The 23,749-nt window shown below is 41.0% G+C and overlaps 1 protein-coding gene across 1 annotated transcript in view; it reads right to left on the bottom strand.

Annotated features, from left to right (window-relative positions):
• The window catches only part of DDX4 (DEAD-box helicase 4), a 25,805-nt gene extending 3,174 nt beyond the window's left edge, over positions 1-22,631 (bottom strand). Inside the window, exons 1-14 of the mRNA XM_041470782.1 lie at positions 22,572-22,631; positions 21,174-21,257; positions 20,665-20,728; positions 20,348-20,422; positions 14,266-14,331; positions 13,986-14,066; positions 13,557-13,637; positions 11,821-11,963; positions 10,638-10,790; positions 9,219-9,373; positions 6,272-6,401; positions 5,177-5,343; positions 1,932-2,077; positions 1,010-1,109 (exon numbers count right to left, since the gene is read on the bottom strand). Coding sequence (XP_041326716.1) covers positions 1,010-1,109; positions 1,932-2,077; positions 5,177-5,343; positions 6,272-6,401; positions 9,219-9,373; positions 10,638-10,790; positions 11,821-11,963; positions 13,557-13,637; positions 13,986-14,066; positions 14,266-14,331; positions 20,348-20,422; positions 20,665-20,728; positions 21,174-21,233 — 1,421 coding nt within the window. The 5' untranslated portion in view covers positions 21,234-21,257; positions 22,572-22,631. The remainder of the gene's footprint in view (positions 1-1,009; positions 1,110-1,931; positions 2,078-5,176; positions 5,344-6,271; positions 6,402-9,218; positions 9,374-10,637; positions 10,791-11,820; positions 11,964-13,556; positions 13,638-13,985; positions 14,067-14,265; positions 14,332-20,347; positions 20,423-20,664; positions 20,729-21,173; positions 21,258-22,571) is intronic.
• Between the last annotated feature and the right edge of the window lie 1,118 nt (positions 22,632-23,749).

Here is a 23,749-nt window from a genome sequence, read left to right on the forward strand (position 1 = left end):
GGGGTGGGCAACAACAGATGCAAAACAACAAAATACACAAACAACTCATACACTGCCCAGTTTAAGTTTTCTGAATTTTTACCTGAAGAGCAGCAAGACAGAACAACTGTTTAAGCTTAGGTCTCTAGAGAAATCAAGGTATTTTAAAAGAACTGGATATAATTATACATTAAACTCACTACCTCTCTAAACAAATCCATTTGCTTAATTGATTACAATTTCCTACAGCTTTGTAGCAGGGAGCCAGAATAGCAAAGACAAAGTCTACACAGACCCCTGCACATGCCATTTTTCAGATGCACTAAAAAACCTCTGTCCAGTCAACAGTACAGAATTTGTCTTCTGTTCATCATCATGACAAGAAAACCAGATTTGCTCCAGTGTTTCCATATTTGAAGAATATTTACAAATTATACACTACTGAACTACAGTGGGTCAGAAAATCACTCCTGTTCTTTATTGTCCAAGTAAGAAAACAAATTAGAAAGCTAACCAGTGCTCTTTAGGATCTGAACATGGAATAGTTAGTGAAGCCTGGTATGACCACTACTCCAGAGAACAATAACTATGCTGACTTCAACTCATAAAGGTAAAATGAATCAGAAACCAGTAACATTGATGACAGTTTAACAGCTTCCATTGAACCAGTTTTCTACATATTCTACATATATTCTACCTCAATTCACACTACAGTAATTCTACAGAAATGTATTAAGAACCTCCTCCCACACAAGGGGGTTGTGGGTTAGCAATTCAGGCTCACCAGCAATGGAAGGCCAGATCTTCTCAAAAGCTATATGGCTTTCACACATCTACAAATCCCAACAGCCACAGGATATACACAAACATCTTGCATCTATATGCTAAGACCATTTTAGCTGTTCTTCAACCTTGATATTCTGGTGTCTGTCAGAACACATGGCAAGCTAAACTACGCAGACACGGTCAAATGTGAGTTCTCAACAAAAGTTCTTAAAACACAGGTGACTTTCATTTTAAAAATACTTACCCATGAATACTAGTGGCTGGTATGCTTTCTTGACAAAGAAAGCATGCAATGAAGTCTGCTTTTTTCTTGGTGTCCACAAAGACCAGGGTTCGTTCATTACCTATGTTAAACAAAAGTTTAAAGCTATTGCAGTTTGAAATATGATGTAATTTTCACTATTTAGAGTAGCACTTATCTATATTAACACCTAATGCAGGCACACATTTTGAATAAAGTCTTTAAAGTATGACTGTAATTTCTTGCCTATTCTGAGCTAATTAAATTCAATCCATCAATTTCTGTATCAATACAGAAACTAAGTGAAGACACATACATTGTTTTTCTCCTCAATAAAAAGAGAAAACAAACATTGTTTCCTGCAACATGCAGGCATTTCCTTTCTAAAGCAGTACATTATCCTAAGCACTGAACAGCAAGATTCCACAGACCATTTTTTAATTCCAAACTCACATTCAGTCTTCAGCATTAAAACTTAAGACATATAGAACAAATATGGAAAAATCCCAGACACTACTAAAACACAGGCCCAAACATTCACATAGTAATTTTAACACACCTGCAATCATGAGATAATATCCCCAGATGCTGAAGTAACTGACCATATAAAGTAGAAAGCCATGTAGGAAGGCTGTCTGATAGTACTTAACAGAGATGAAACATTGACAAATACTGGGCATTAGACTAGATTCACTGACATCTACAAGTCCCTTCCAACCCAAACTAGCCTATAACTCTATGAAATACCCCTACACAAATATGCCTAAAAACCTGCAGCTCCCTAAGTACTTCTTCAAGCTTCATCAACAGTCTTGTAAAGCACACAACACACAACAAAATCATATAGCCATGACCTTTCAAACACAAGTTTAAAGCCAAGCAAGTTTGACTTCTCTGGTGAACAACTGGCATTAAATAAAATTACCTATGCTGTGTAGAATTTCTATCAGTTTGTCTCTCTTGAAAGACTGAGAAACTTGAAGAATATTTTGCTGAACATCACTGCATGCTCCACCCACATGTCCAACAACAACAAATAAAAAATCAGTTTTCAAAAATTCACAAGCTAGCCTGAAAGAGACAAAATTTAGCAACATGAAAAATATTATGTAATTATTCTTGCTTTAAAAGTATGTATTTTCATTTATGTTTAAGCAACATTTACAAAAAATATTTTTATCCTCCATTTTGTGAGGAACAATACAAGTAGTCTTATATACATTTTTAAAAAGCCAGAAAAGTCTACACAGTTTGGTCCAGCACACAAACCCCATCCTGGGCTGTGTGAAGTGTGACCAGCAGGTCAAGGGATTCTATCTCTGCCTTTTTAAGACCTCAGCTGGAGTACTGCATCCAGCTGTGGCATCTTCAGCAAAAGACACACATGTCAGAGAAGATTCAGAGAGGCCACAAGGATGATCAAAGGGCTGGAACACTTCTCTTCTGAAGACAAGTTGAGAGAGTTGAGGAGCAGGGATTAAGCCTGGAATAACCTTATTGCAGCCTTCCAGTACCTAAAGGGGATTTAGAAAAAAAGACTGAGACAAACTTTTTACACAGGCTGATAGGATAGGACAAGTACAGGCTGGACAGAGAATGGATCCAGACTAGACCTGGAGGGAAAGACTTGGGGGTGCTGGTGGATGAGGGGCAGGACATGACCCAGCAAGATGCACTTGCAGCCCAGAAAGCCAACTGTGCCCTGGGCTGCATCCAAAGCAATGTGGCCGGCAGGGTCAGGGAGGCAATTCTGCCCCTCTGATCTGATATTTTGATACCTGTGTTCAGCTCTGGGCTCCCCAGTATACGAAAGATATGGACCTGTTGGAATGAGTTCATGGAGGCCACTAACCTGGTAACAGACCTGGAGCACCTCTCTCCTATGAAGACAGACTGCAAGAGGTGGGGTTCTTCAGCCTGCGGCAGAGAAGGCTTCAGGGAGACCCTGGAGTAGCTTTCTAGAGTAAGCAGCTACACAGTACTTAGTTGCTAGCTGGGATTAAACCACAGCCTTTTAGTGGAAGATATAAAGCCTCAAATGCTAAATTAAAGTTCTCCAGTCAACTAGAAAAATGCATGGTTCTCTCAACTCGCATGTACAGAAAGAGCTTCAAGTATCAGATCAAAGGTCTATGTAACAGCAGAAACAAGTTCAGGTATAAAACCAAATGTTATGTTAAAACTAAATCTGATTACAGTCACTTAAAAGAAACACAGGATGATCTGAACCCAAGAGATCCAAAGAAAGCATCTCTGTGTCCCACACTACCAAAATAGTACACTGTTGAAAGTTCTCCTGATAGCACAGTATGAGGAATCATTAGCTTTCCTGACTTCAGCATCAGGAAAGCATTAAATCCGAGAATGAACTGACTCTAGAAAACAAGGGTTTTCACACTCTAAAATGTCAACTTTACCTTTAGGCATTTCCGTTTCAAAAGGTTACAAGAAGAACAGGGGCAAAAGAAAACTGCCTCAAAGCTGCACATGGGGGGTTAGACCAGCTATTATGAAAAAAATCTTCACTGAAAGTATTTTCAAGCATTGGACCAGGCTGGCCTGGAAAACAGTGGCATCACCACCCCAGAAGGTACTTAAAAGATGTGTGTATGTGGCACTTGAGGCGTTGGTTTAGCGGTTCACTTGCTGGTGCTGGGTTAATGGTTAGACTTAATCAGCTTATGGGTCTTTTCCAACCTAAATGCTTCTAGGACTCTAATGTTTTTATGCACTTCCAAACCATGATCTCATGTTTCTGAAGTCTTCCACCATCCTGCAGGACTGGCAGTAGAAAGGTAGGTCTGTTGGGGTCTTTTCATTTAACAGGAGCAGACAGTAAGTATCTTTAACAGGAATTCAAGGCATCTCTCTTCAGTTGCTGGTAGTTACAGTACTCTTGATTCATCCCCCAGTATGCAAGAAAAATACATAGCAAAAGCGCCAGCAAAACCACAATGATAAAAACAGGCCTAGAGATTCTTCTTTCAAACCCAAAACCTGAGTGAATCAACACACACTGTGTATCTTACAGGGAGATACACACACCTGGTCTTTTCCCAGGATACACTGAGAAGAGAGACCACATTCTTGCAGAAACAGGTAAACATGTGGAACAGAAACAAACAATACTTGTGTACAGTATCATCTGAATGTTTGATTATCAGCTAAGCAAACAAGGTCATTTTTAGTTCACCACAAGATTATTCTTCCACACAAAGAACCCTATGAAAAAAGTCTGGACAAGGAACCAAAGCCACAATAGGCGAGTCCTGCTTTAAGAAAGGTGATACATTTCCAAATCAGTGGTAAGCACTACCTGACTGAATGGGAGAAAGCAGCACATTCCCCTCTTTCATTCAGGACAGCGAACTACTGAGAAGTATTTTCTCCCTCCTCAAAAGATCTTTCAGACTTTTTGGGACCAAAGGAAATTTTGGATTTGACTCACTGAATTACCAACACTCTTTATAACAGTGTCCCTACCACAGAAGTCATCAAAATTATCTGCACTGCTTCAACTGAAGTTTAGAGACTTCTGATTTAACAGGGAATATTTAGATCTGGTGTCTCAAAAAGCAGAAGAAATACTAAAAAGTTTCCATCTGCTGAGAATTAGTTGTTTTGTTCTGTTACTCAGCAACCATAGTTACCATGTGTTGAAGACTGTTCCCTTAAGTGAGAGGAGAGGAACTTTAAAGGTAATGAGTAGTAAACATGTAAGATGTATCATAAGCCCATCTGTAGAAGCTTTTAAACTACTGAAAATAAATACCAATTATCTACATAAGAACTGAGTACTATGAACACTGGTAAGCTGAGCAGTAATTGCCACGTCTCATTAGTCAAAGATGGTGTTATCAGCAACATCACTGGTTTTGAGCTTGCACAGATGTGGTGGGGGAGGAATAAGAAACCAACAGGGGCAACATGATTACTTCTGCAGAAGTAAAATTTAAAAGCCTTCAGATAACTTTCTAAATTGCTTAGGAGTTCCCACCTAAATTAAGAAGTTAATGTTTTAAAGTACCTGCTTAAATTAAGCAACAAATATTAATATCACAGCTTTCAGTATTTTCAAGCTTTTAAAAATAAGGAGTGTTCTTAACTCTTCAGATACTTAGTTCTATGCAAGTGTATCTGCAGATTTATTTCTATTTTTATTCTACTCACCTCTGAACTTCTTCAGGGAAAGTGGCACTAAACATTAGTGTTTGGCGTTTGTCTTTTTGTGGTATGTCTGGGACAGATACCAACTTCTTCATATCTGCACCAAAACCCATATCAAGCATGCGGTCTGCTTCATCTAGCACCAAGTATTTCACATTATGCAAACCAATCTGCAAGTATTTCAGTCAAAGAAAAATACTATTGGTTCACTGACAGTATGCACTTATAAAATAGCCTAATTGCCAAAATCCACCTTTTATTTATTTCAAGTTAATAAAAAGTGAAAGTATTATGATTTGTTTACATCTCCACCTCTACTTAGCCTTTTAATCTGCATAAATTCACACACCATAGTGCTTCAGAAACTGATTCAGCAATGTAAACAAAGAGCTTAAGAGACCAACTATAATTCAGCCCATCTATTTTAGAATTATGCTTTGAGTTTTAGAAAGGTTCTCTCATAACCCTCAAACATTCTCAAAAACCTTTTTTATTTTTCTGTAAAAGAATTATGTCAGAAAGCATTATTAAGAATATCACAACTTTACCCTTGACAAACAAGATCACTTTTGACTAAAAGCCTGACCACTGCAGAAAACTCATCTTCAGTTTACAACCAAGTGTTTTTCCAAACTCTGTTCAGTGAATATCAGAGTCACCACACTAACAAGTAAAAATTTTAATATGAATTATAATAACTGGGGGAAATATAAATTCAACTATAGTACTATATAACCTGCAGTTGTTTGTATTTTGGAAAATACAGTGCAAGACGGATAAAAAGCCACTGCAGCAAAACAAACAGGACATAAGTGAAGATCTACCATGGAATATGTCACAAGAACTATGTGAAAGTGTTCCAGGTATTTATTTGATTTAGACTGATATTATCCAGCTGTCTCCCAAAGGAACTGAAGAGATCTGGACTGGGGTATTCCTTCAAAAACTTCATGGAATTCACTTTTATTTCAGTGCCTGTACAAAGGCAGCATACTGACAGAGCCATTAAAAGCCAATCTCTTCTATTAATTTTAAGGAACAAAAAACAGTATTTTGTCTTTTAGTTAAGGGTATTTAGATGAAGCATTAAGATGTTACCTTTCCTCTTCCAATGATGTCTAGAAGCCTTCCCGGAGTGGCACACAGTATATTACAGCCTTGCTTTACCTGACGAATCGAATAGTCTGTTTGTGTACCTCCATAGATCACAACAGGCCTTATACAAGTTCTGTCATGTAGAAAAAGATTTGGATTAATTATATAAGTATGTAAACAGTATTGTTTAACGAAAGTTCATATAAAATAATCAGATCTACCACAAATCAGTTTGAGTGGTTTAACTCCTCCAGCATACAGCTCTGTCCAAAAACAGTGCTCAAAACCAGAAACCCACTCCGAGTAAGCTTAAAGTTCCCCACATGTGGAAGGAGCTAACAGTGGGCCTGTTAGCTGAAGGAGCAAGAAGCAAAGAAGTAGCTGATAAAGAGCTGTCTTCAAGGCTGTAACCAAGGAGACCAAGAGAAGTGAGGAACAGAAGAAAGACAAGAGAACTTCGCAGCTGGATGAAGTATTTTTAGAAAGTTAAGTCACTGTAACTTTTCACCAATGGTGTTATGTTGATTTATTGTGGCCAATAGTTAAAGTAGAAGAAGTATAAACTATCACAAAGTGTATAAAAAGTCAGACGTATTTAGTATTAAACAGTTGCCAAATGAGACTGCTTCTAGTCTCTTCGTTGTGTCGTGACCGCCCCAACAGCGACACCCACATACTACATAACAGAGGCTGCCGAAGTGGCTTGCTAGGAACAAACACTTCATTTCACCTGCATTCTCCCCTCTCTTCAACTGAGACCTACTAACAGTAACAGTCAAAAGACTTTGTCCCCTTTTATACAGCATCCTCTGAAAAAGCAGAACCACCACTACATATGCCTCAGAGCTTCAGAAGTAATCTTTGCAGACCTTAAAAGGGGCAAAATAGTAAGTACACACATGGCATCTTTGTAAAACAGCTAATCACACTGGCCATACAGTGTGCGACTCAAGGATTAGACAGCAAATCCACCCAAAGACTATACTACTCTGCTCTTCCCACCATGCTTTTTGGTTAGATCTGCCAAGTAGCTACATCAGAAACTCTTCCGTAGAAAACCGTTTCTCTAAGCAAGAACTACCTTATGCAGCTCTGAATTATGTTTAGCTCGTCTTTATAACCTTCTGCTAAGATCTTTAAGTGCAATGAATATTTTCACACCCAAATTCAAATGGTCTTTTACTGAAGATATTAATTCAGCTTCATAACGCAACAATGGCAATCAGATAAATCTGGTAAATTTTTAGCAAAGTTAAACACAACTTTTCAGAAAGCTTTAGTCAAGAATAGAAATTCCCTCTGGAATCCCACAATTTCAGTATTTATCCATTATTCGTATACACACATATTTCATACTCCTATTTGCAAATTAAATCAAACAGCCTAAGATCATAAATCTCAACTGATCAATACACAAGCTCTTCTTTAGATACTACAGATCCACATCCTGATATCGTTTAACTTGTTCTCATTTTTAGTACAAGCCAGCTGTAAGAGAAGCTTTCTAGATTCAAATGTTATTTTATGATTAATTAATCTGTATCTAGTTTAAGACAGCATAAAACCAGAACCAGCTAGAAAGTTATACAACAGTTTTAGAGATTAAGAAGCTGTTCTTAAGAACCTATTTATTAAGTAGATATGCAAACATGATCATTATTCCTGAAGACAGCTTCCAAGTGTAAGTTTGCTTGAATAAAGGCAAGTATGATTTATCTCACCAGATTCTACAGTGATGATGTTCTGCATTTCACCTCCAAACAGCAATAAACTGTTACATAACACAGATTTAGTTCTCTTCTGTACACTGGTAAAACCTATTACTTAGTAAAAAGATTAATGACAAATCCAGCAAAAATGTGCTCTCACACATTCAAGGACTTAGTGAGAAGTTTAGATCTCTCGTTCTGTTTTGAAAGCTCGAAGAGTTTCTTTGAGCTCTGACATGTCTGTCTAACCCCAGAAACACGAGGAAACAGGAGTAATTAGAAGCCATCACTGGAAATTAACTAAACAACACTCATCTCCGTTTTGCCAAGATCAAAGTAAAGCAAGTATAAATTGCTTAAGATAAGCTAGTAAGTTTCCTCATATTGAATACATCTAGTGCAGGTAGCTCAGTGTGCAGCTGCAGTGCAAGCAGCTGACCAACCTCTGATGGCAAGAAATCGCTGGAGCCCAGGCAAAAGACCATGAACTGGTGCTGACCCTTTACTTAACAAAGGGCACGTGGACCTGCACCACTAGCCAGGTTACCTGATGCTCAGACTCTGAGGGAGCAAGTAACTTAGTAAAAAGATCTCAAAATATTAGATACATAAACTGTCATCATATAAAAGCCCAGTGATTCCATTGTTCAGGGGTCCCTTCAGGAGACACTCTGTTTGAGCTGTTACATGCTGCTGCAAAGCAATGAAATTACTTGAAAGAAATAGAGGTCTGAGATTCTATGGGAAACCTGGGGTCAAGTCAGTGAGGAAACCTCATCTGACTCTCTGAGTGGTGTGTGTCAGAAGTTAAGTCGGGCAACGAGCAGCTCACTAGAGCCACCTGCTGCAGAAGGGACTTTGGTCCAAATAGCTGAAGTCCCTGGTGGTGTCAGTGACTGCCAGAGAGGCTCCTGGATGCTCAGACAGGAAAACTTTCTTAGCAAGTCTTTAAGAAACTTCACTTTTCTCATCAGTGATAAGCTAAATACTTATCTTCTCTTCAAGCTGGAGTAAGTATTCCATTCACCCACCCCAGTATCAGAAAGATTAGGCAATTAAATCCCTAGTCATATAGTAAGAAACCTGCTAACCAGTACTATAATGTGAACTCATTATAATCTAAACTCAAGTGTTTGTAATTTGATTGGCACAAAAAAAAAATTTGCAAGTATTCATGAAAAAAATAAAGCACTGCTGACTGAAGTAATCATCAATACCAGGCAACAGTGCAAAAAGCTTACCCATACACGAATTTTCTTGCTTCTAGGAAGATCTGATTAATCAGTTCTCTAGTTGGGGCAATAATAATACATTCCGGTTCTTGCTGCTCTTTAAAGCTACTGGCAGTTACACCATCCCTCATCATTTGGGCCACAATTGGTACAAGAAACGCTGCCTGGAGGGAAAAACCACAGCAGTATTTGGGTTGCTTAGTCTTAAAAGCTTTCATAAGTCACATTAAAATCTGTGTATCCATCTTAAAGCTTGAATGACAGTGTACACAATAATCAAGTACATCAGACTGCAAAAGGATTGACCTGAATGCACAAGACAACATTTAAGCTCATTTCTCCTTGTTAACCAGTATGAAAGTATATCTCTAGATCCTAACAGTCTAGTAACATAATCCTGCAGTGGCTAACTTTCCATACAGTTCCACACACTGATGACATACCCTGATAATTAAGCAACCCAAGACCAAAACCTACTAGAATAGCTGATCAGCTTGCAACACAGCTGCACCACACCAGCACACTTACTTCTCTGTAAGACTAGATACCCACAAACCTGCATCTGTACAGCACTCCCAAAAATATTCAGAATATTTAGAGCACAGACTTTGGATGTTCCCCTGTCTGCAAACAGAAGAGGTCTTCCAAAAGAACTAGCAAGCTACCTTAAAACTAGTCTAGGATTCCACGCTAAACTAAACAGCAAAAAGCTACACTTCATAACCAAACATCTACATCCACCAGTCTGTCAGTCATTAGGTTTGGGTACATGAGTTTAAAAATCTGAGACAATTTTCAGCTTAGTATCAACTCTCAACACTGTTCCATGATTAAAAGCAAATCACCTAAAACCAAGACAGGTGCATATCAGATTCCAACAAACTAAGTACAAGAAACCTGCACACCACAGTTACACTCTGGCGTAAGTTTGAAAAAAAAACCCTGAAACCAAAACACACACAAAACTCATACGCACACAACAGAAAAATAAAGAAATAAACACACACACAAAAAAAAAAAAAAAAAAACCAAAAAAAACCACCACACAAATAACCACCAAAAATAGCTGCCAACAAAAAACCAAAACCAAACAAATGCCACTAAGTAAGACACAACTCCACACAACACAGAAGTCCTTACTTTCAACTGCTGAGTCCTGTCATCAGCAGTTTCTAGGACTGCCTGCCTATACTATTGAATCCACAGCTGTATCTCTGAAGGCTGGTCTGCTTGTACCAAGATACTAGTTTACTGAAATAAGGAATAAAGCCCAAAATGTGACAATCCTATCATCATTCATATCTGTACCTGATACCTGCCACTGCTGCGCAAGTGAAATTACTTGCCAACAAGAAGTCAAGCATGTGACATGGAAGAATGAGGCATCCCCCTGGAAGCTCATGGTCAAATACTGCACAAAATGCTTACAGTTTTTCCTGATCCTGTCTGGGCACATGCCATTAAATCCCGTCCCGCCAGTATAATAGGAATGCTGTACTTCTGCACTGGAGTAGGTTTAGAGTATCCAGCTTTAGCAATGTTCACAGTTAAAGTATGACACATGTTAGTGTCGGCAAAACTCTGTAAGAGAAGAAATTATTAACAGTTATTACACCATCAAATGCAAAAAGTTTAAAACCCAAAATGCTTACTGTATGATAGAGACATGCAAATACTAAAGAGTGTTAATTTTAGAAGTAGTCTCACCAGTCATCTGCCAAGGCTCCTAAAGGTAAAAGCCCCAAAGGTCTCTAAAATCTGCTCATGCCATTCAAGTAACATTGTCTGCAGGACAGTGAACACTGGTCTTATTAGTTTTAAGAGACAATTGCTCAGAAGTCATACACCTGGATACAAGCAAGTAAATTCACATAGCATGCTATGAAAAAAACCTCAAACTCTGTAGTTTCATTTCATGTAGGAGCTAAACATTGTCTCTGTGCTAAAACCAGTAAGGGTAGATAAAACAACATTCCTAGTCAGGACCAAAAAGCAACACAGGTGACAAAAATCAGTTTAACTTCAGTGGGAACACCTCTGCATCTTCTCTTTCAACACAGGTAATACTAACCCCTCTCCACTTCTCATTCTTCCCCCTAAAAAGAGCTTTTTTCTTTTAAAATTGGCCAGCCATTATAGATAAAAAACTAAGTTATATGTTATAACAGTGACTGCAACCACAGAGAATAAGGCTACAAATTACTTTAAAACACCCCTCTGTCTAAACACGTACTACCCCAACTGGCGTTCATCTACATTTTTGAAGATCCCCCAGCAATTGACTTCAATAAGGTAATTATACCAGTGTACTCAGAAACCGCTGCCAAAGACCTCTTTCTTTCAATATCTAAACTGGTATTCTTCCACAATGTAATGGCTATTCTTCCTATATACCCAGTATTACTTCCTCTAGACCACTTAGGTAGTTTGTTAAGGTACTGTGAATTCAAATCTTTACCTTTCAAATGGGGAGCACCTCCTCCCAACATCACACTATCTGCAAGATTTGGTATTCTTTATTAGTATTTTCATTAGCTGCAAATATTGAACCCACTACACATCCTTGTAAATCATGCTTCACACAAACTGTGAGAATAACCAACTCACTGACCATTAATGCTGCTGGAGGGTCCAGTCCTGACACTTCAACAACATTTTCATCATACTTGTCAAAATTCATTCCTGTCTGGTAATGTGCAAAGATGGCTTGCTCATCATCAGGTGGAGGAGGGGGCACATAAGTCACCTTTGGACCTTAAGTTCACAAACAATATAAGGAGAAGTTAAAATAAAACTATTTTAAGATGAAGCTATTGAAGATAAATTCAGCGAGATGGCATCTGGATGTCTCTCCATTTTTCAGGAAGGCATCAAAATTCCATACATTCATTCCATCAGAACCTGATTTTATACTATGAGACCTAAAATTTACCTCCATATGAAGTCAGACTTATAAAGCATTCATGTCTCACATTCACTCAAGGACCCCACTTTCAAGAGGTACTCACAAAAATTAAATTAGACTCTTCTTCATCATCCAGACAGACACATGCTCTTATGACACAACAAATCACTCACATGCTTCCCACACAACAAATTACTCTTTCTGAAGAACTCTTTCCACATGAAATTCTGTACAGATGTATGCAACTGTTGCACACAAGTACTCAGAACAGTTTTTAACACGCTAATACTTCACACTGTAGTAACGAAAAAGGAATTCCTATTCTGTATTAAGGATGCAGTTATGTCCACTATAAGCACTAGCATATTGCCTCTATAAAGACTTCAATTCCTAAAAATCATTATTTGAACTAAAAATCTGAAAAAAAATTAGTTGAACAGAGTCAAATAGAGGCAAATCAATTGTTCTTCAGAGATTAAGTATCACTTCTGAACACGTATACTAATCACTGGATCACAGAATGGTTTGAGTTGGAAGGAACCTTGAAGATCATCCATTTCCAACCCCCATGCCACAGGATGGACATCTTCCACTAGACCACACTGCTCAAAGCCCAACTGAATGTGGCCTTGAACACTTCCAGGGAAGAAGCATCCACAGACTCTCTGATCAACCTGCTCCAATGCTTCACTGCAACTCGCCCTCTGAGTAAAAAGCCATTTAGCCATCTTTTCTACAATGAAAATTACTTTACTGTTATCTTTTCTACAGTGAAAATTACTGGTTTTTACAGTTATCACACAAAATGTTCTTACATGGAGAATATCAGCCCTCGACTGACCATTACACTGGTTTAATCCCACTCCTTATTTGAATTATGGTACTTCTGTGAATAATATATTACTATGCTCTAGGTAAGACAACATATGTGTTGCCAGGTACAGTAGCACCACTGGCAGAAGAATACAGCGGGACTACGGGGGAAAAACTCCCAAAATTAAAACAAAGTTAAATCAGGAGTAAGTGGCCTGTCAGAGCTATACACCTTACTTGTCAGTGCTGACAACAAAATACTTCCCCTTACACAGGGCACAAGGGTAAAAGTCTAGATCAACTCTTTCAAAACTTAGCAAATTCTTTAAAGCTTACTTTCACTTTTGGGGTTAGCACCTCTGCTTCACTGTGCATAAACTGAACCAACCTCAGCACAACAAAGAAAAAGATTATGTAACACTACAGCTTTGAAAAGCCAGTAACTAAAATTCAAATGAGTTACAATGTCTTTTCCAGGCATACAACCAAGATACCTAGCATTTGCAGAAGGTTCTTAATAGGGAGAAAAATTAGTGACAGCATTTGCCAGAATTAAGAAGGAACTGTTTTGTCATTGATCACCAATGAGGAAATCTGTACAGCTCACTCCTGCCACTAAAAAGCCTCACCTGCGCCATCTGTGAGTATTCCTCTTTCTCTAGAATCAGGAGTTCCAGACTGAGGTATGTCCCTTTGCCTACCTCTAGCACCTGTAAGTAACAGATAAGTAGCACACAGAGGGTATAAAATTAGTATCATTAAATACCAAAATGGAAGCCAGTACTATTTACTCCAACAAATCTGCAGAGCAACAGTCCCAACGGCTTCTTCATTAACTCCAACCTATACCATATTCTACCCAGTAATACTCATTTTTTAAAGAGACCATTCATATTCCACAACACAGCTGAAGAACAGAACTAGTAGTAGGAGTTCTCAGTTCTACCATGGTAGCTCTCAGGGAGCAAAAAAACCCCAGGAGGATCACCAACCATACACTGCACCCATACAAACCACTCAGGAAGCAAAAAACACCGAACCATCAAGCTTACTCTCACCTTGTCCAAAGCCACCACGAAATCCTTTAAACCCTCTGTTTTGTGTACCAGCACCATCTACAGCATTTCGTTCTTGAAAACCTGCAATAATACAGCATAGCACACAGCAACTGCATCAGTTTGCATCAGCACATCAAGTGCCTTTTGTCTGGATGAAGAAAAGTCATTTCAACACTTTCACTCTTGACTGCTCATTCTCAAGGAATGAACAAAGGCAGAAAGAATGGCCAGTGTATGCTGGCATCATACAAACCAGTCAATGCAACAAACTTACACTCACCTTGCCCAAATCCTTTAAACCCTCTATTTTGTGTAGTGGCATCTTCTTCAATTCCTTCCTGAAAACCTGCAGTACAGCATAGCATACGATCACTGAAGTTTGCCTAATTCTGATGTGCAGGTCAAGCCCCTTATATCTGGTAACTGCTCTTCTCACTCCTTATTTTATTAATATAAAAAGCATAATATAACACTGATTTTCCTAAATATATGAAAAAAAATAACAAGAGATACTTTTTTGCCAGAAAGCATTCAGCTGTTCTATCATAAGGCAAAAATAAAAGAGTGTCATCTGGTACAGGGCACCATGAAGTTCTCCTAGTACAGCATCTTCCTCTCCACCAATGCCTGGTGTACCCCAGTACATCAGTCAGTTTGGTTTTTCCACATCAACAAACAAAAACTACATCTTAAAGGCTGACACGCAAAAGACAGCATCCTAAGTATCCATAAATACAACAGACATTAAATATTGTTTGCAAGTTAATTCACAATTGCTGCTACAGAGTCTACAGCAAAACTGCTTGTCATCAGTGCCCCACATCAAAGTGCTGCTGTCTTGCTTTGTCAAACAAGTCTAGCATTCCCCTATCATAATGGGATTCAGTCCAAAAGGTGAGAAAATGGTATAATTTTTTTGGAACCTAGAAACAGTGCTGGTTTTGCAAAAAAGGCAACTGGTTTTTTAACAGAAATGAACTGCTATCATGTACTAAGGATGCAGCTTATGTCCTTAATGAGTATTACCACAGTGCCTCTGCAACACTTACTAAAATCGTTATTTGAACCAAATATAGTCAAATCAACTGTTCTTCAGATATCAAGGAGCACTTCTGAAAATGCATAGTAATGAGAGAACAGTGTGGGTTGGTAGGGACCTTAAAGGTCACCTAGTTACAACCTCCCTGCTACAGGCAGTGTTGCCACCCACTAGATCAGGTTGCTCAAAGTCCCAGTCAAGCTAACAATTAGCTACACTCCCACAACTCACCAACAATAAGGAAATCTGTACAGTTCACCCCCACTACTAAAAAGTCTCACCTGCACCACCTGCGAGAGTTCCTCTTTCTCTATAGCTGAGCGCTCCAGACTGAGGTATACCCCTTTGTCCATTTTTAGTACCTGTAACACACAGTGTAGTGCACATAGAGCATAAAATTACAGAAATCACAGAATCAACTAGGTTGGAAATCACAGAAACAAAAGACCTTTGAGATCATCAAGTTTAACCTATGAACAAACACAACCTCATAAACAAAACCATGGCACTGAATGCCATGTCCAGCCTTTTCCTAAACAACTCCTTTCCTAAACACTAACACACCACCACCTCCCTGGGCAGTCCATTTCAATGCCTTATCACCCTTTTTGTGAAGAACTTCTTAGTGATGTCCAGCCTAAACCTCCCCTGGTGTAGCTTAAGACTATTTCCTCTTCTCTAGTCACTAGATTCCTAGTTCCTAGTTGCCTGGGAACACAGGCTGATCCCCACCTGGCTACAACCTCCTTTCAGGCAGTTGTAGGGAATGATAAGGTCTCCCCAAAGCCTTCTTTTCTCCAGCCTTATCACAGCTCCCTCCAGGACCTGTGCTCCAGACCCTTCATCAGCCTTGTTGCCCTTCTTTAGACTTGCTCCAGCATCTCAAGGCCCTTCCTAAACTGAGAGGCCCAAAATTGGACACAGTACTCAAGTGCAACCTAACCAGTACCAGGTATGGGGGACAATCACAGTCCTGGCCCTCCTGCTGATCCAGACCACAATGCCATTGGCCTTCTTGACCACATTGGTTGATGTTCAGCTGGCTGTTCAGCACCCCCAGGTCTCTTTCTGCCTGTCTGCTGTCCAGCCACTTTGCCTCATCCTGTAGTGCTGCAGGGCATTGTTGTGACCCAAGGGCAGGACCCAGCACTTGGACTTGGGCAGCACACTGGCTTCAGCCCATTAATCCAGCCTGTTTGGATCCCTCTGCAGAGCCTTCCTGCACTCCAGCAGATCAACACACCCTCAACTTAATGTCATCTGCAAATTTGCTAATGGTACATTAATCCCCTCATCCAGATCATCAGTAAAAATATCAAACAGGACTGGGCCAAACACAGATCCCTGGGGTACACAAGAAGTAACTGCTCACCAACTGGATGCAGCACCATTCACAACTCTCTGGGCCCAGCTGTCTAGCCAGTTCTTAACCCAGCACATGGTACAAGCTATAAGCTGACAGCTTTTCCAGGTATATGCTATGGGAGATGGTGTCAAAGGCTTTGCTAAAGTCGACGCAGACAACATCCACAGCACTCCACACATCCACTAGGTGGGTCACTTGGTCACAAAAGGAGATCACATTGGTCAGGCAGGACATGCCACTCCAAAATCCACACTGGCTGGGTCTGATCCCTTGGCCATACTGTATGTGCCAGGTGACCACATTCAAGATGATCTGTCCCATAATCTTGCTGGGCATCAAGAGCAGGCTTATAGTTCCCCAGATGTGGCAAAAAGCTGTCCTCCATACACTCCAAGAAGCTCCCAGACTTCATCTTCTCCACTGCGTTGAGTTCCCAGCACATTACTTGGTACGTTAAACTCTCCTACATGAACAAGGGCTTAAAGATCTTGAACACCCTCCAGCTACTTACACAGTAATTCATTCATTGCTTCATCCTGGTTAGGTGGTCTGTAAGACATCCACCAGGATTTCACCCTTGTTGGCCCTTTGCTGATTCTTGCCCATAGGGATGCAACCTTATCATCACTAATCATACACTGTGTAGTGTTGAGACCCTCTCTAAAATACCAAGTGACCCCTCCACCTCTTCTCCCTTGCCAGTCCCTTCTGAAGAGCAAGCAGACATCCACTGCAGCACTCCAATCGTGTAAGTCATCCCACCACATTTCCATGACAGCTACTACATCACAGTCTTCCTTCTCTACAATGGCTTCCAGCTCCTCTTGTTACCCATGCTGCATGCATCTGTCTGCATGCACTTCAGCTTGGCTTGGTTTCACTGCTGACTCTGGCTGATCACCCTTAGCCTCCTTTCTAGAAAGCCTTGTTTCATCTCCTTCCCGCTTCAAACCTATTTTAAAGCCCTCTCAATCAGCCCTGCCAACTCTGGCATAGAATCCTTGTTAGACAGATGGAGCCTACCTGACTCAAACAGGCCTGCTGCTGTGAAAATTGCCCCATAATCAGAAAAACCAAAATTCCCTGATGGCACCAGCACTTAAGCCAGTTACTGATAATGTGGGCTCTCCTGTTCCTTTCATCATTCATCCCTACTACCTGCACTCCTGTCCCATGAACCAGTTAAGCCGGAGCCTTGAAGTCCTCTTTAATAGCACTGGTGCCCTTCCTGTCAACCTCATCACGGCAGACTTGGACACCAGCAGCGGGTAATAATCAGAGGGCTGAATTAGTTAAGGGAGTCTGCTGGTGATATCCTGCAGCTGGGCCCCAGGGAGTGGGTCCACTCAACAGACAGGGCCCCCAGTTCCCCTTAAAAAGGAGTCACCTACTACAACCACCCTTCCTTTCTTCTTGAGACCTGAAGCTGTGATCCATCTGACAAAGTACAACTGGAGGACCCTCCAGATGGATTTTTTTCTTTAGTATCATCTGCCTGATCCTCTGGATCCAGGGTCTCATAACTATTCTGTAAGAGCCCCTGGGAAGGCAGTGGGGGTTAGGAGGGACCTCTTTATTCCCCCCATCTACTAGGTCTCCTCCTCCTGCCTGGCAGCAAAAGGGGCAGAGCTACTCTGACATCTGCAGAGTTTGTCTTACAGTTGGAAGGGTGTTACTCCCCCAGTCTGTTTCTCTTCTGCTTCCACAAATACTCTGTGGGCCCTTCCACCTCTTTTTTAAGCTCTGCCCCCAGACAGAGCAAATCACTCACCTGCTTACACCATAAACAGGTTTGTTTTTTTTTCTTTGCACCATCCTCTGGTACTAACACCAGGCTCAGATACTCCCTGCAGCCAGTGGCCAGGACACCTGCTTCCCTCTTGGGGGAGTTCTGTCTAGGTTAGCAAACCCTTGCTGGCAGCAGCAACAGCAACAGCTTTTGACCATTTGTAAATCAGTACTGGATCTAGTAAAGGGGGGTACAGGGAATGACAACAAAAAACCACAGCCGAAATACACCAGCCTACCATACAACCCATCACCAGGAGGATGGCTGTGGCCCAGCTGTGCTAACTGCCACATGAACTGACATACCACAGATCCCTGTTGTGCCACACCCTCACTGCACTCCCCATTTCCCCATACCTGCTACTTACCATGCCACACCCTTACTGAGGGGCCACACCTCAGTTTCCCCACTCCTGGTCACTAGTGCTCCTAGAGCATTTTAAATTGCATGCAAATGACCCAAACACTGCCCCTCACCCCCCTGAATGGCTGGTATGGAGGTGGTGGTGGGGCAAGCTGCTTGATCAGCTCTCCTAAATCACACATTAGTGTCATGAAATACTACAACTAAAGCCAGCTATTTGCTCCAACAGATCTGCAGAGCAACAGTCCCAACGACTTCTTCATTAACTCCAACCTATACCATATTCTACCCAGTAATAGTTTGTACAATCACTGAAGTTTGCCTAATTCTGATGTGCAGGTCAAGCCCCTTATATCTGGTAATTGTTCTTCTCAGTCCTTGTTTAATAATTTCACAAAAACTTAAATACACAACTAAGTGATTTGCCTGAATATATGAAAAAAATGAAGACAGGAAGTATTTTCTGACAAGAAGTCTGACAAAACAGTACTGCTCTCCTAAACAATTTCAAAAAGTAAATCAAACATTGGGTCTTGAAGTATCTGACTTTAGTGTTTATGCTAATCAAATCACAAACTTCAACTCTTCAGTAAGGGCGCAGATCAGTTAAGACTTCTTCATCAAGGGCAACTGACAGCATTTGTCCCTTCACGGTTTTCTTAACTGGTACTATAGAGTAAGGCGGCAATGCGAGTTGCTGCCTGCTATGAAGAGAGGATTTGAAAACATGTCTTTCAGATCTACAGAGTTCTATTTTTTTATTACTGAGAACTGCCTATTCAGTTGGCAGTAAGTACATAGTGTATTTTTTATTTCTAATGCCTTTCCTTAGCCACTCTTCTGAGAAGATGAGAAAGGAAATTAACATATGCATAACCAAGGTATTCCTCATTTTAGACTTAAGTTTCAGGGGTTATCTAAGGACCAAACAATCAGCTTAGAACACGATTTGCCCCTTAGTCCTTAGTTTTCAGCTGAATCCCTGTTCTATCATATTGTAATAACAAAGATGTGGTACAGGATACCATGAAGTTCTCCTAGCACAGCATCTGTGGCTTCTTCGCCACCAAAGCTTGGAGTGTATACCAGTGTATCAGTCAGTTCTGTTTTTCCACATCAGTTAGAGATATAAAAATTGTATCTTAAGGGCTCATATGCAAATGACAGCATTCCAAGTATCCATAAACACAACAGACCTTAAATACAGCTTGCCAGTTACTTCATAATTGCTGCTGGAGAGTCTACAGCAAAACTGCTTGACGTTAGTGCCCCGCACCAAACAAGCATAGCATTCACCCACCATAACAGGATTCAACAAAAAGCATGCAGAAATCATACAGAATTTTTTCAAATAATCACCTGTGCTGTGTTTGACTGGGATAGAGTTAATTTCCTTCACAGCAGCTGGCACAGGGCAGTGCCTTGGATTTGCTGGAAACAGCATTAATAATAAAGGGATGTTTTTAGTTAGTGCTAAGCAGTGATCACACTGAACTGGGGCCTTTTCTGCTGCTCACCCCAGCACACCAGCAAGAGGGGGTGAGGGAGCACAAGACAGGACAGAATAGAACTAGGAAAGCTGATCCCACCCCATGTGGCATAAAGCTTAGCATATAAATCCAAGGAAAGGAGGAAGAGGAGGGCATTTGGAGTCATGGTATTTGACTTCCCAAGACATGGTCATGCATGATGGAGCTCTACTTTCATGGAGATGAACCTGGCTGCTGATTGAAAGTGGTGAATGGCAAAATTTAATTTATCATACCCAACTAGTCATTAGAAATACAACCACTACTGGAAGTTACCTTTGGCTGCAAAATTCCTTCCTCTACCAAAACTACTCCCTGGCTGATGCTGTGAGTTCACAAATTCATCAGCACCTATAATTAAAAAAAATAATGAAAATTCAAAGCTATCTTTGACTCATTAGTGGTTATATGTTACTATATAATCGCAGTAAAAAAGGCCTAATCATTATGTTCTCTGTATAATTTGATGCTGCTATTCCATGGGGGTCCCATTAAAACATCACAATAACATTGTGTTTTCCTTTAATCCTGTACAATGCTCAAGGGACCAACTCTTCCAAACATCAGTAAAGTTAAAAGTGCCTTTCACATACCAAATGAGTCTACACTTGAATTAAAGACAGATGAGGTGTCATTTGGTCTCTCAAGCAAGCTAACCTGCAGAAAGAAAAAAGGCACAACAATACAATGACTTTAGGCCTAACAAAGCATGTAAATACAAACACAGCTACTAAGTCATGCACTTGAAAGAAGTTGCCTTCTGCATCTTCTGAAAGATGCATTTCACACTAAATGGCATACTGGTTGCATCTGAAAGCTACCAAAAAACACATTATACACAGCTGACACGTCAAGATCACTTAAGCACACAACAATCACTAGTATCTGCACAAAACATCAGCAAGTAAACTGCTAGCACAGAGAAAACCTCTCTTCTGTAACAGTGAACTCCTATGGCTGCCTACCATATTTCCAAACATCACGAGAACAGGGAACACCACTGCCCAGCAGCCACCCAGGCTGCAGGGACACGGGTTGGAGGAAAGGAAGATAAAAAGACACAAACATACTCAGTCGCCACAGCTGCCCCTCCCACTCATACCTTCTCAAGGGATGGGAGTAACGCCTCATCCCCTATCTCCGCATTCCAGTCTTCCTCCATCGTGCTGCGCCCTGCCAGACCTGCCTGTAGGAGAGACAGAACTCATCAGCGCCCGCCTCCCGCCAGGCTTCGGAGCGTACCGCGAAAGAACAGAAAATGGCTCCCGGCAACGAGGCTCGCCGACGCCCAGGGGCGGGAGTGAGCGCGCCCGGCCCGGGCGCTGCGCTGGTGCGGATGGAGGAGGTGAGGGTCCTGCCGCGAAAAAGCACTCCGCTACCCTCAGGGCAGCCCCTCTCCTACCTCCTTCCCACGGTCACCAACACTACGCGCCGAAAGAAGATGGCGGCTAGCGCCGACAACCCTCAGTGCGGCCACATGTGCCGCTGCCGCCACGTCACGTGTCGCGCCCGACGGCCAATGGGCGCGCGGCGCGGGCGGGCTCCGCGGGCGCGCCCCGGCCCCTCACGTGCGGGCGCTGCGGCGGGAATGGCGCTGCCGAGGCGCGGCGGGCGCAGCGGCCATTTCACTGCCACACCTTTTCCAAGCATTAGCGGAATACCCAGCATGGGCTTCTGCTGGAATATTAAAAAAAAAAAAAATATGTAAAACAGGAAAAACAATACAAAATTAACTCCCCCGGACAACTCAAACTTTAGAATGACACCTCCTTCCCATTGTTTTTTTGTTATATCAGACTTGTCAGAGATAAGAAAGGTAGCTGAATTCCAGGCTCAGGATGTGATGCTGGAGTGGAGGAGAACATGGACTGCACTCCTATCAGTTCAGTTCATCTGCTAAAATCAGTAGCAAGTAGTCTGGCACTGCAACTTGGGTTTCCAAGCTACCAGTGCAGTGTCTTGTCTTCTCTGTACCTCTTTTCATGCTGTGAGATAACACAGCAATGCTTATTCATAAAAACATTAAGGAATGTCCTATGTAATTTCATAAAAATGGTAAAACACATTAAAACCTGCTCTACCATGTTCAACAGATTTTCCTTGTCAGAAAAACAATTTGAAAAATGGTGTGTCTGTTCAAGAACTTTAATGCCTTCTGTTGCAGAGAGAGTTGACACCAGATCTGTATTTCTGTAGTGAACATCAATGATTAGCAAGTGCTTTGAGCATCAAGGCAAATTCATGCAGCAGCTGGGAAATTTTGGAAAGTGGTCTTTGAACTAATGCTTTTGTTATTTTCGCATTAGCCATCATCTGTTAAACCCTACCCTTTGCAGCTGTTCATTTTTCAGGAGCATCCAGACAGGACTCAGGTTAGAGTGCAAAGTGGGTAAGAGACATAACCAGCTTCTCTGTCTCACAGTGAGGTTAAATCTGCACCTCTAGATTTTATATGTGTGTGTGTGCATGTGTGTATAATGTGCATAGTGATGGAAATTACCAGCTTTCAGTAAGTGTTCAGTCAGACGCATAATGTCCAAGGATGAAGAATCTGCAGTGGGAGCATCTCTGTGGGAAGTGTGTTAAGCTGTTCACAAGTTCCCAAAGCAGCACCTGAAACTAGCAGGGAGGCTCATGAGTAAAATATCACCCACTGTGGTAACCATTTTACTTTTTGCCTAAACAAGGAAGCAGAGTAAGCAGCTTTATGAGCCAAAATGGCTTCTGTTTGCTATTGCACTGGAGCTCTGTTTTGGATGGCCAGAAAGAAAAAGAGCAGTGTGTCTGTTCTCCTGAGAAATTTATGGTTAGTGGCAGATGTGCTACTCTGACACATCTAAGCCAAACTGAAAGCTTTCAAATTGTTTCTTCTACTTTCCAGGAACAGGAACCATTCCCTCAGCTTTGCCAGTGTAACTGTATGTTCCTCACTCCATACTCTTTAATAATACTTTTAATAGTAGGCATGGGGAGCTACTATGAATGCAGTCATAGTAGCAGATCTGTAATCCCAGGTGGGTAATCTCAGTTAATTTTAACTACAATCAGATGTCACAGCCTCTAATTAGTAGATAAACTTGGAGAGTTATTTTCTTTCCTTATTCCTTTGACTCTTTGTAGGACACTCTCTACTGCCTCCAGATTACTTTCCACTACATTAGGAGAAGCCAAACTATGACATTTTGTGAATGGGAAGAAATTACATGGTAATGGTAACTAATTTCTTCAACTCAGAAGATTCTTTGGAGAGCTAAATATTTTTTTCCCCCAACAACTGCTAACAATTCAATGTAAACCATGGTGGCAGCGTACAAGTTGCACAAGATGGTTATAGACTACCCTTGAGGTAATTTTACCCAACCAGCCCTACTCAAGCACAGTCACCTGCTTGAGCAAAACCAGAAAAAGTATTATCCAATATATGTAAACAGCATCTTATGTATTACATTCAAGCACAATATGGAGTTGCAACTAACCAGAAAAAACATACAGAAGTATTTCATAAGTACTTGTAAGAATTCACCCCAAGTGTGTGCAACTCCTTAAAGTGAGGAAGAAGAAACCAGCAATGTAATCATCATATTCTTCTCAGAGATAGGCTCCGGATGCTGATAACCTGCTGTAATGTCCCTTCCTCTAACCACTGCCCAAGAATGAAACCAGCAATCTCACAATCCA

This window comes from Pyrgilauda ruficollis, unplaced genomic scaffold, assembly GCF_017590135.1.
Source record: "Pyrgilauda ruficollis isolate IOZ18807 unplaced genomic scaffold, ASM1759013v1 scaffold25, whole genome shotgun sequence".
In the NCBI taxonomy this organism is placed as follows: domain Eukaryota; kingdom Metazoa; phylum Chordata; class Aves; order Passeriformes; family Passeridae; genus Pyrgilauda; species Pyrgilauda ruficollis.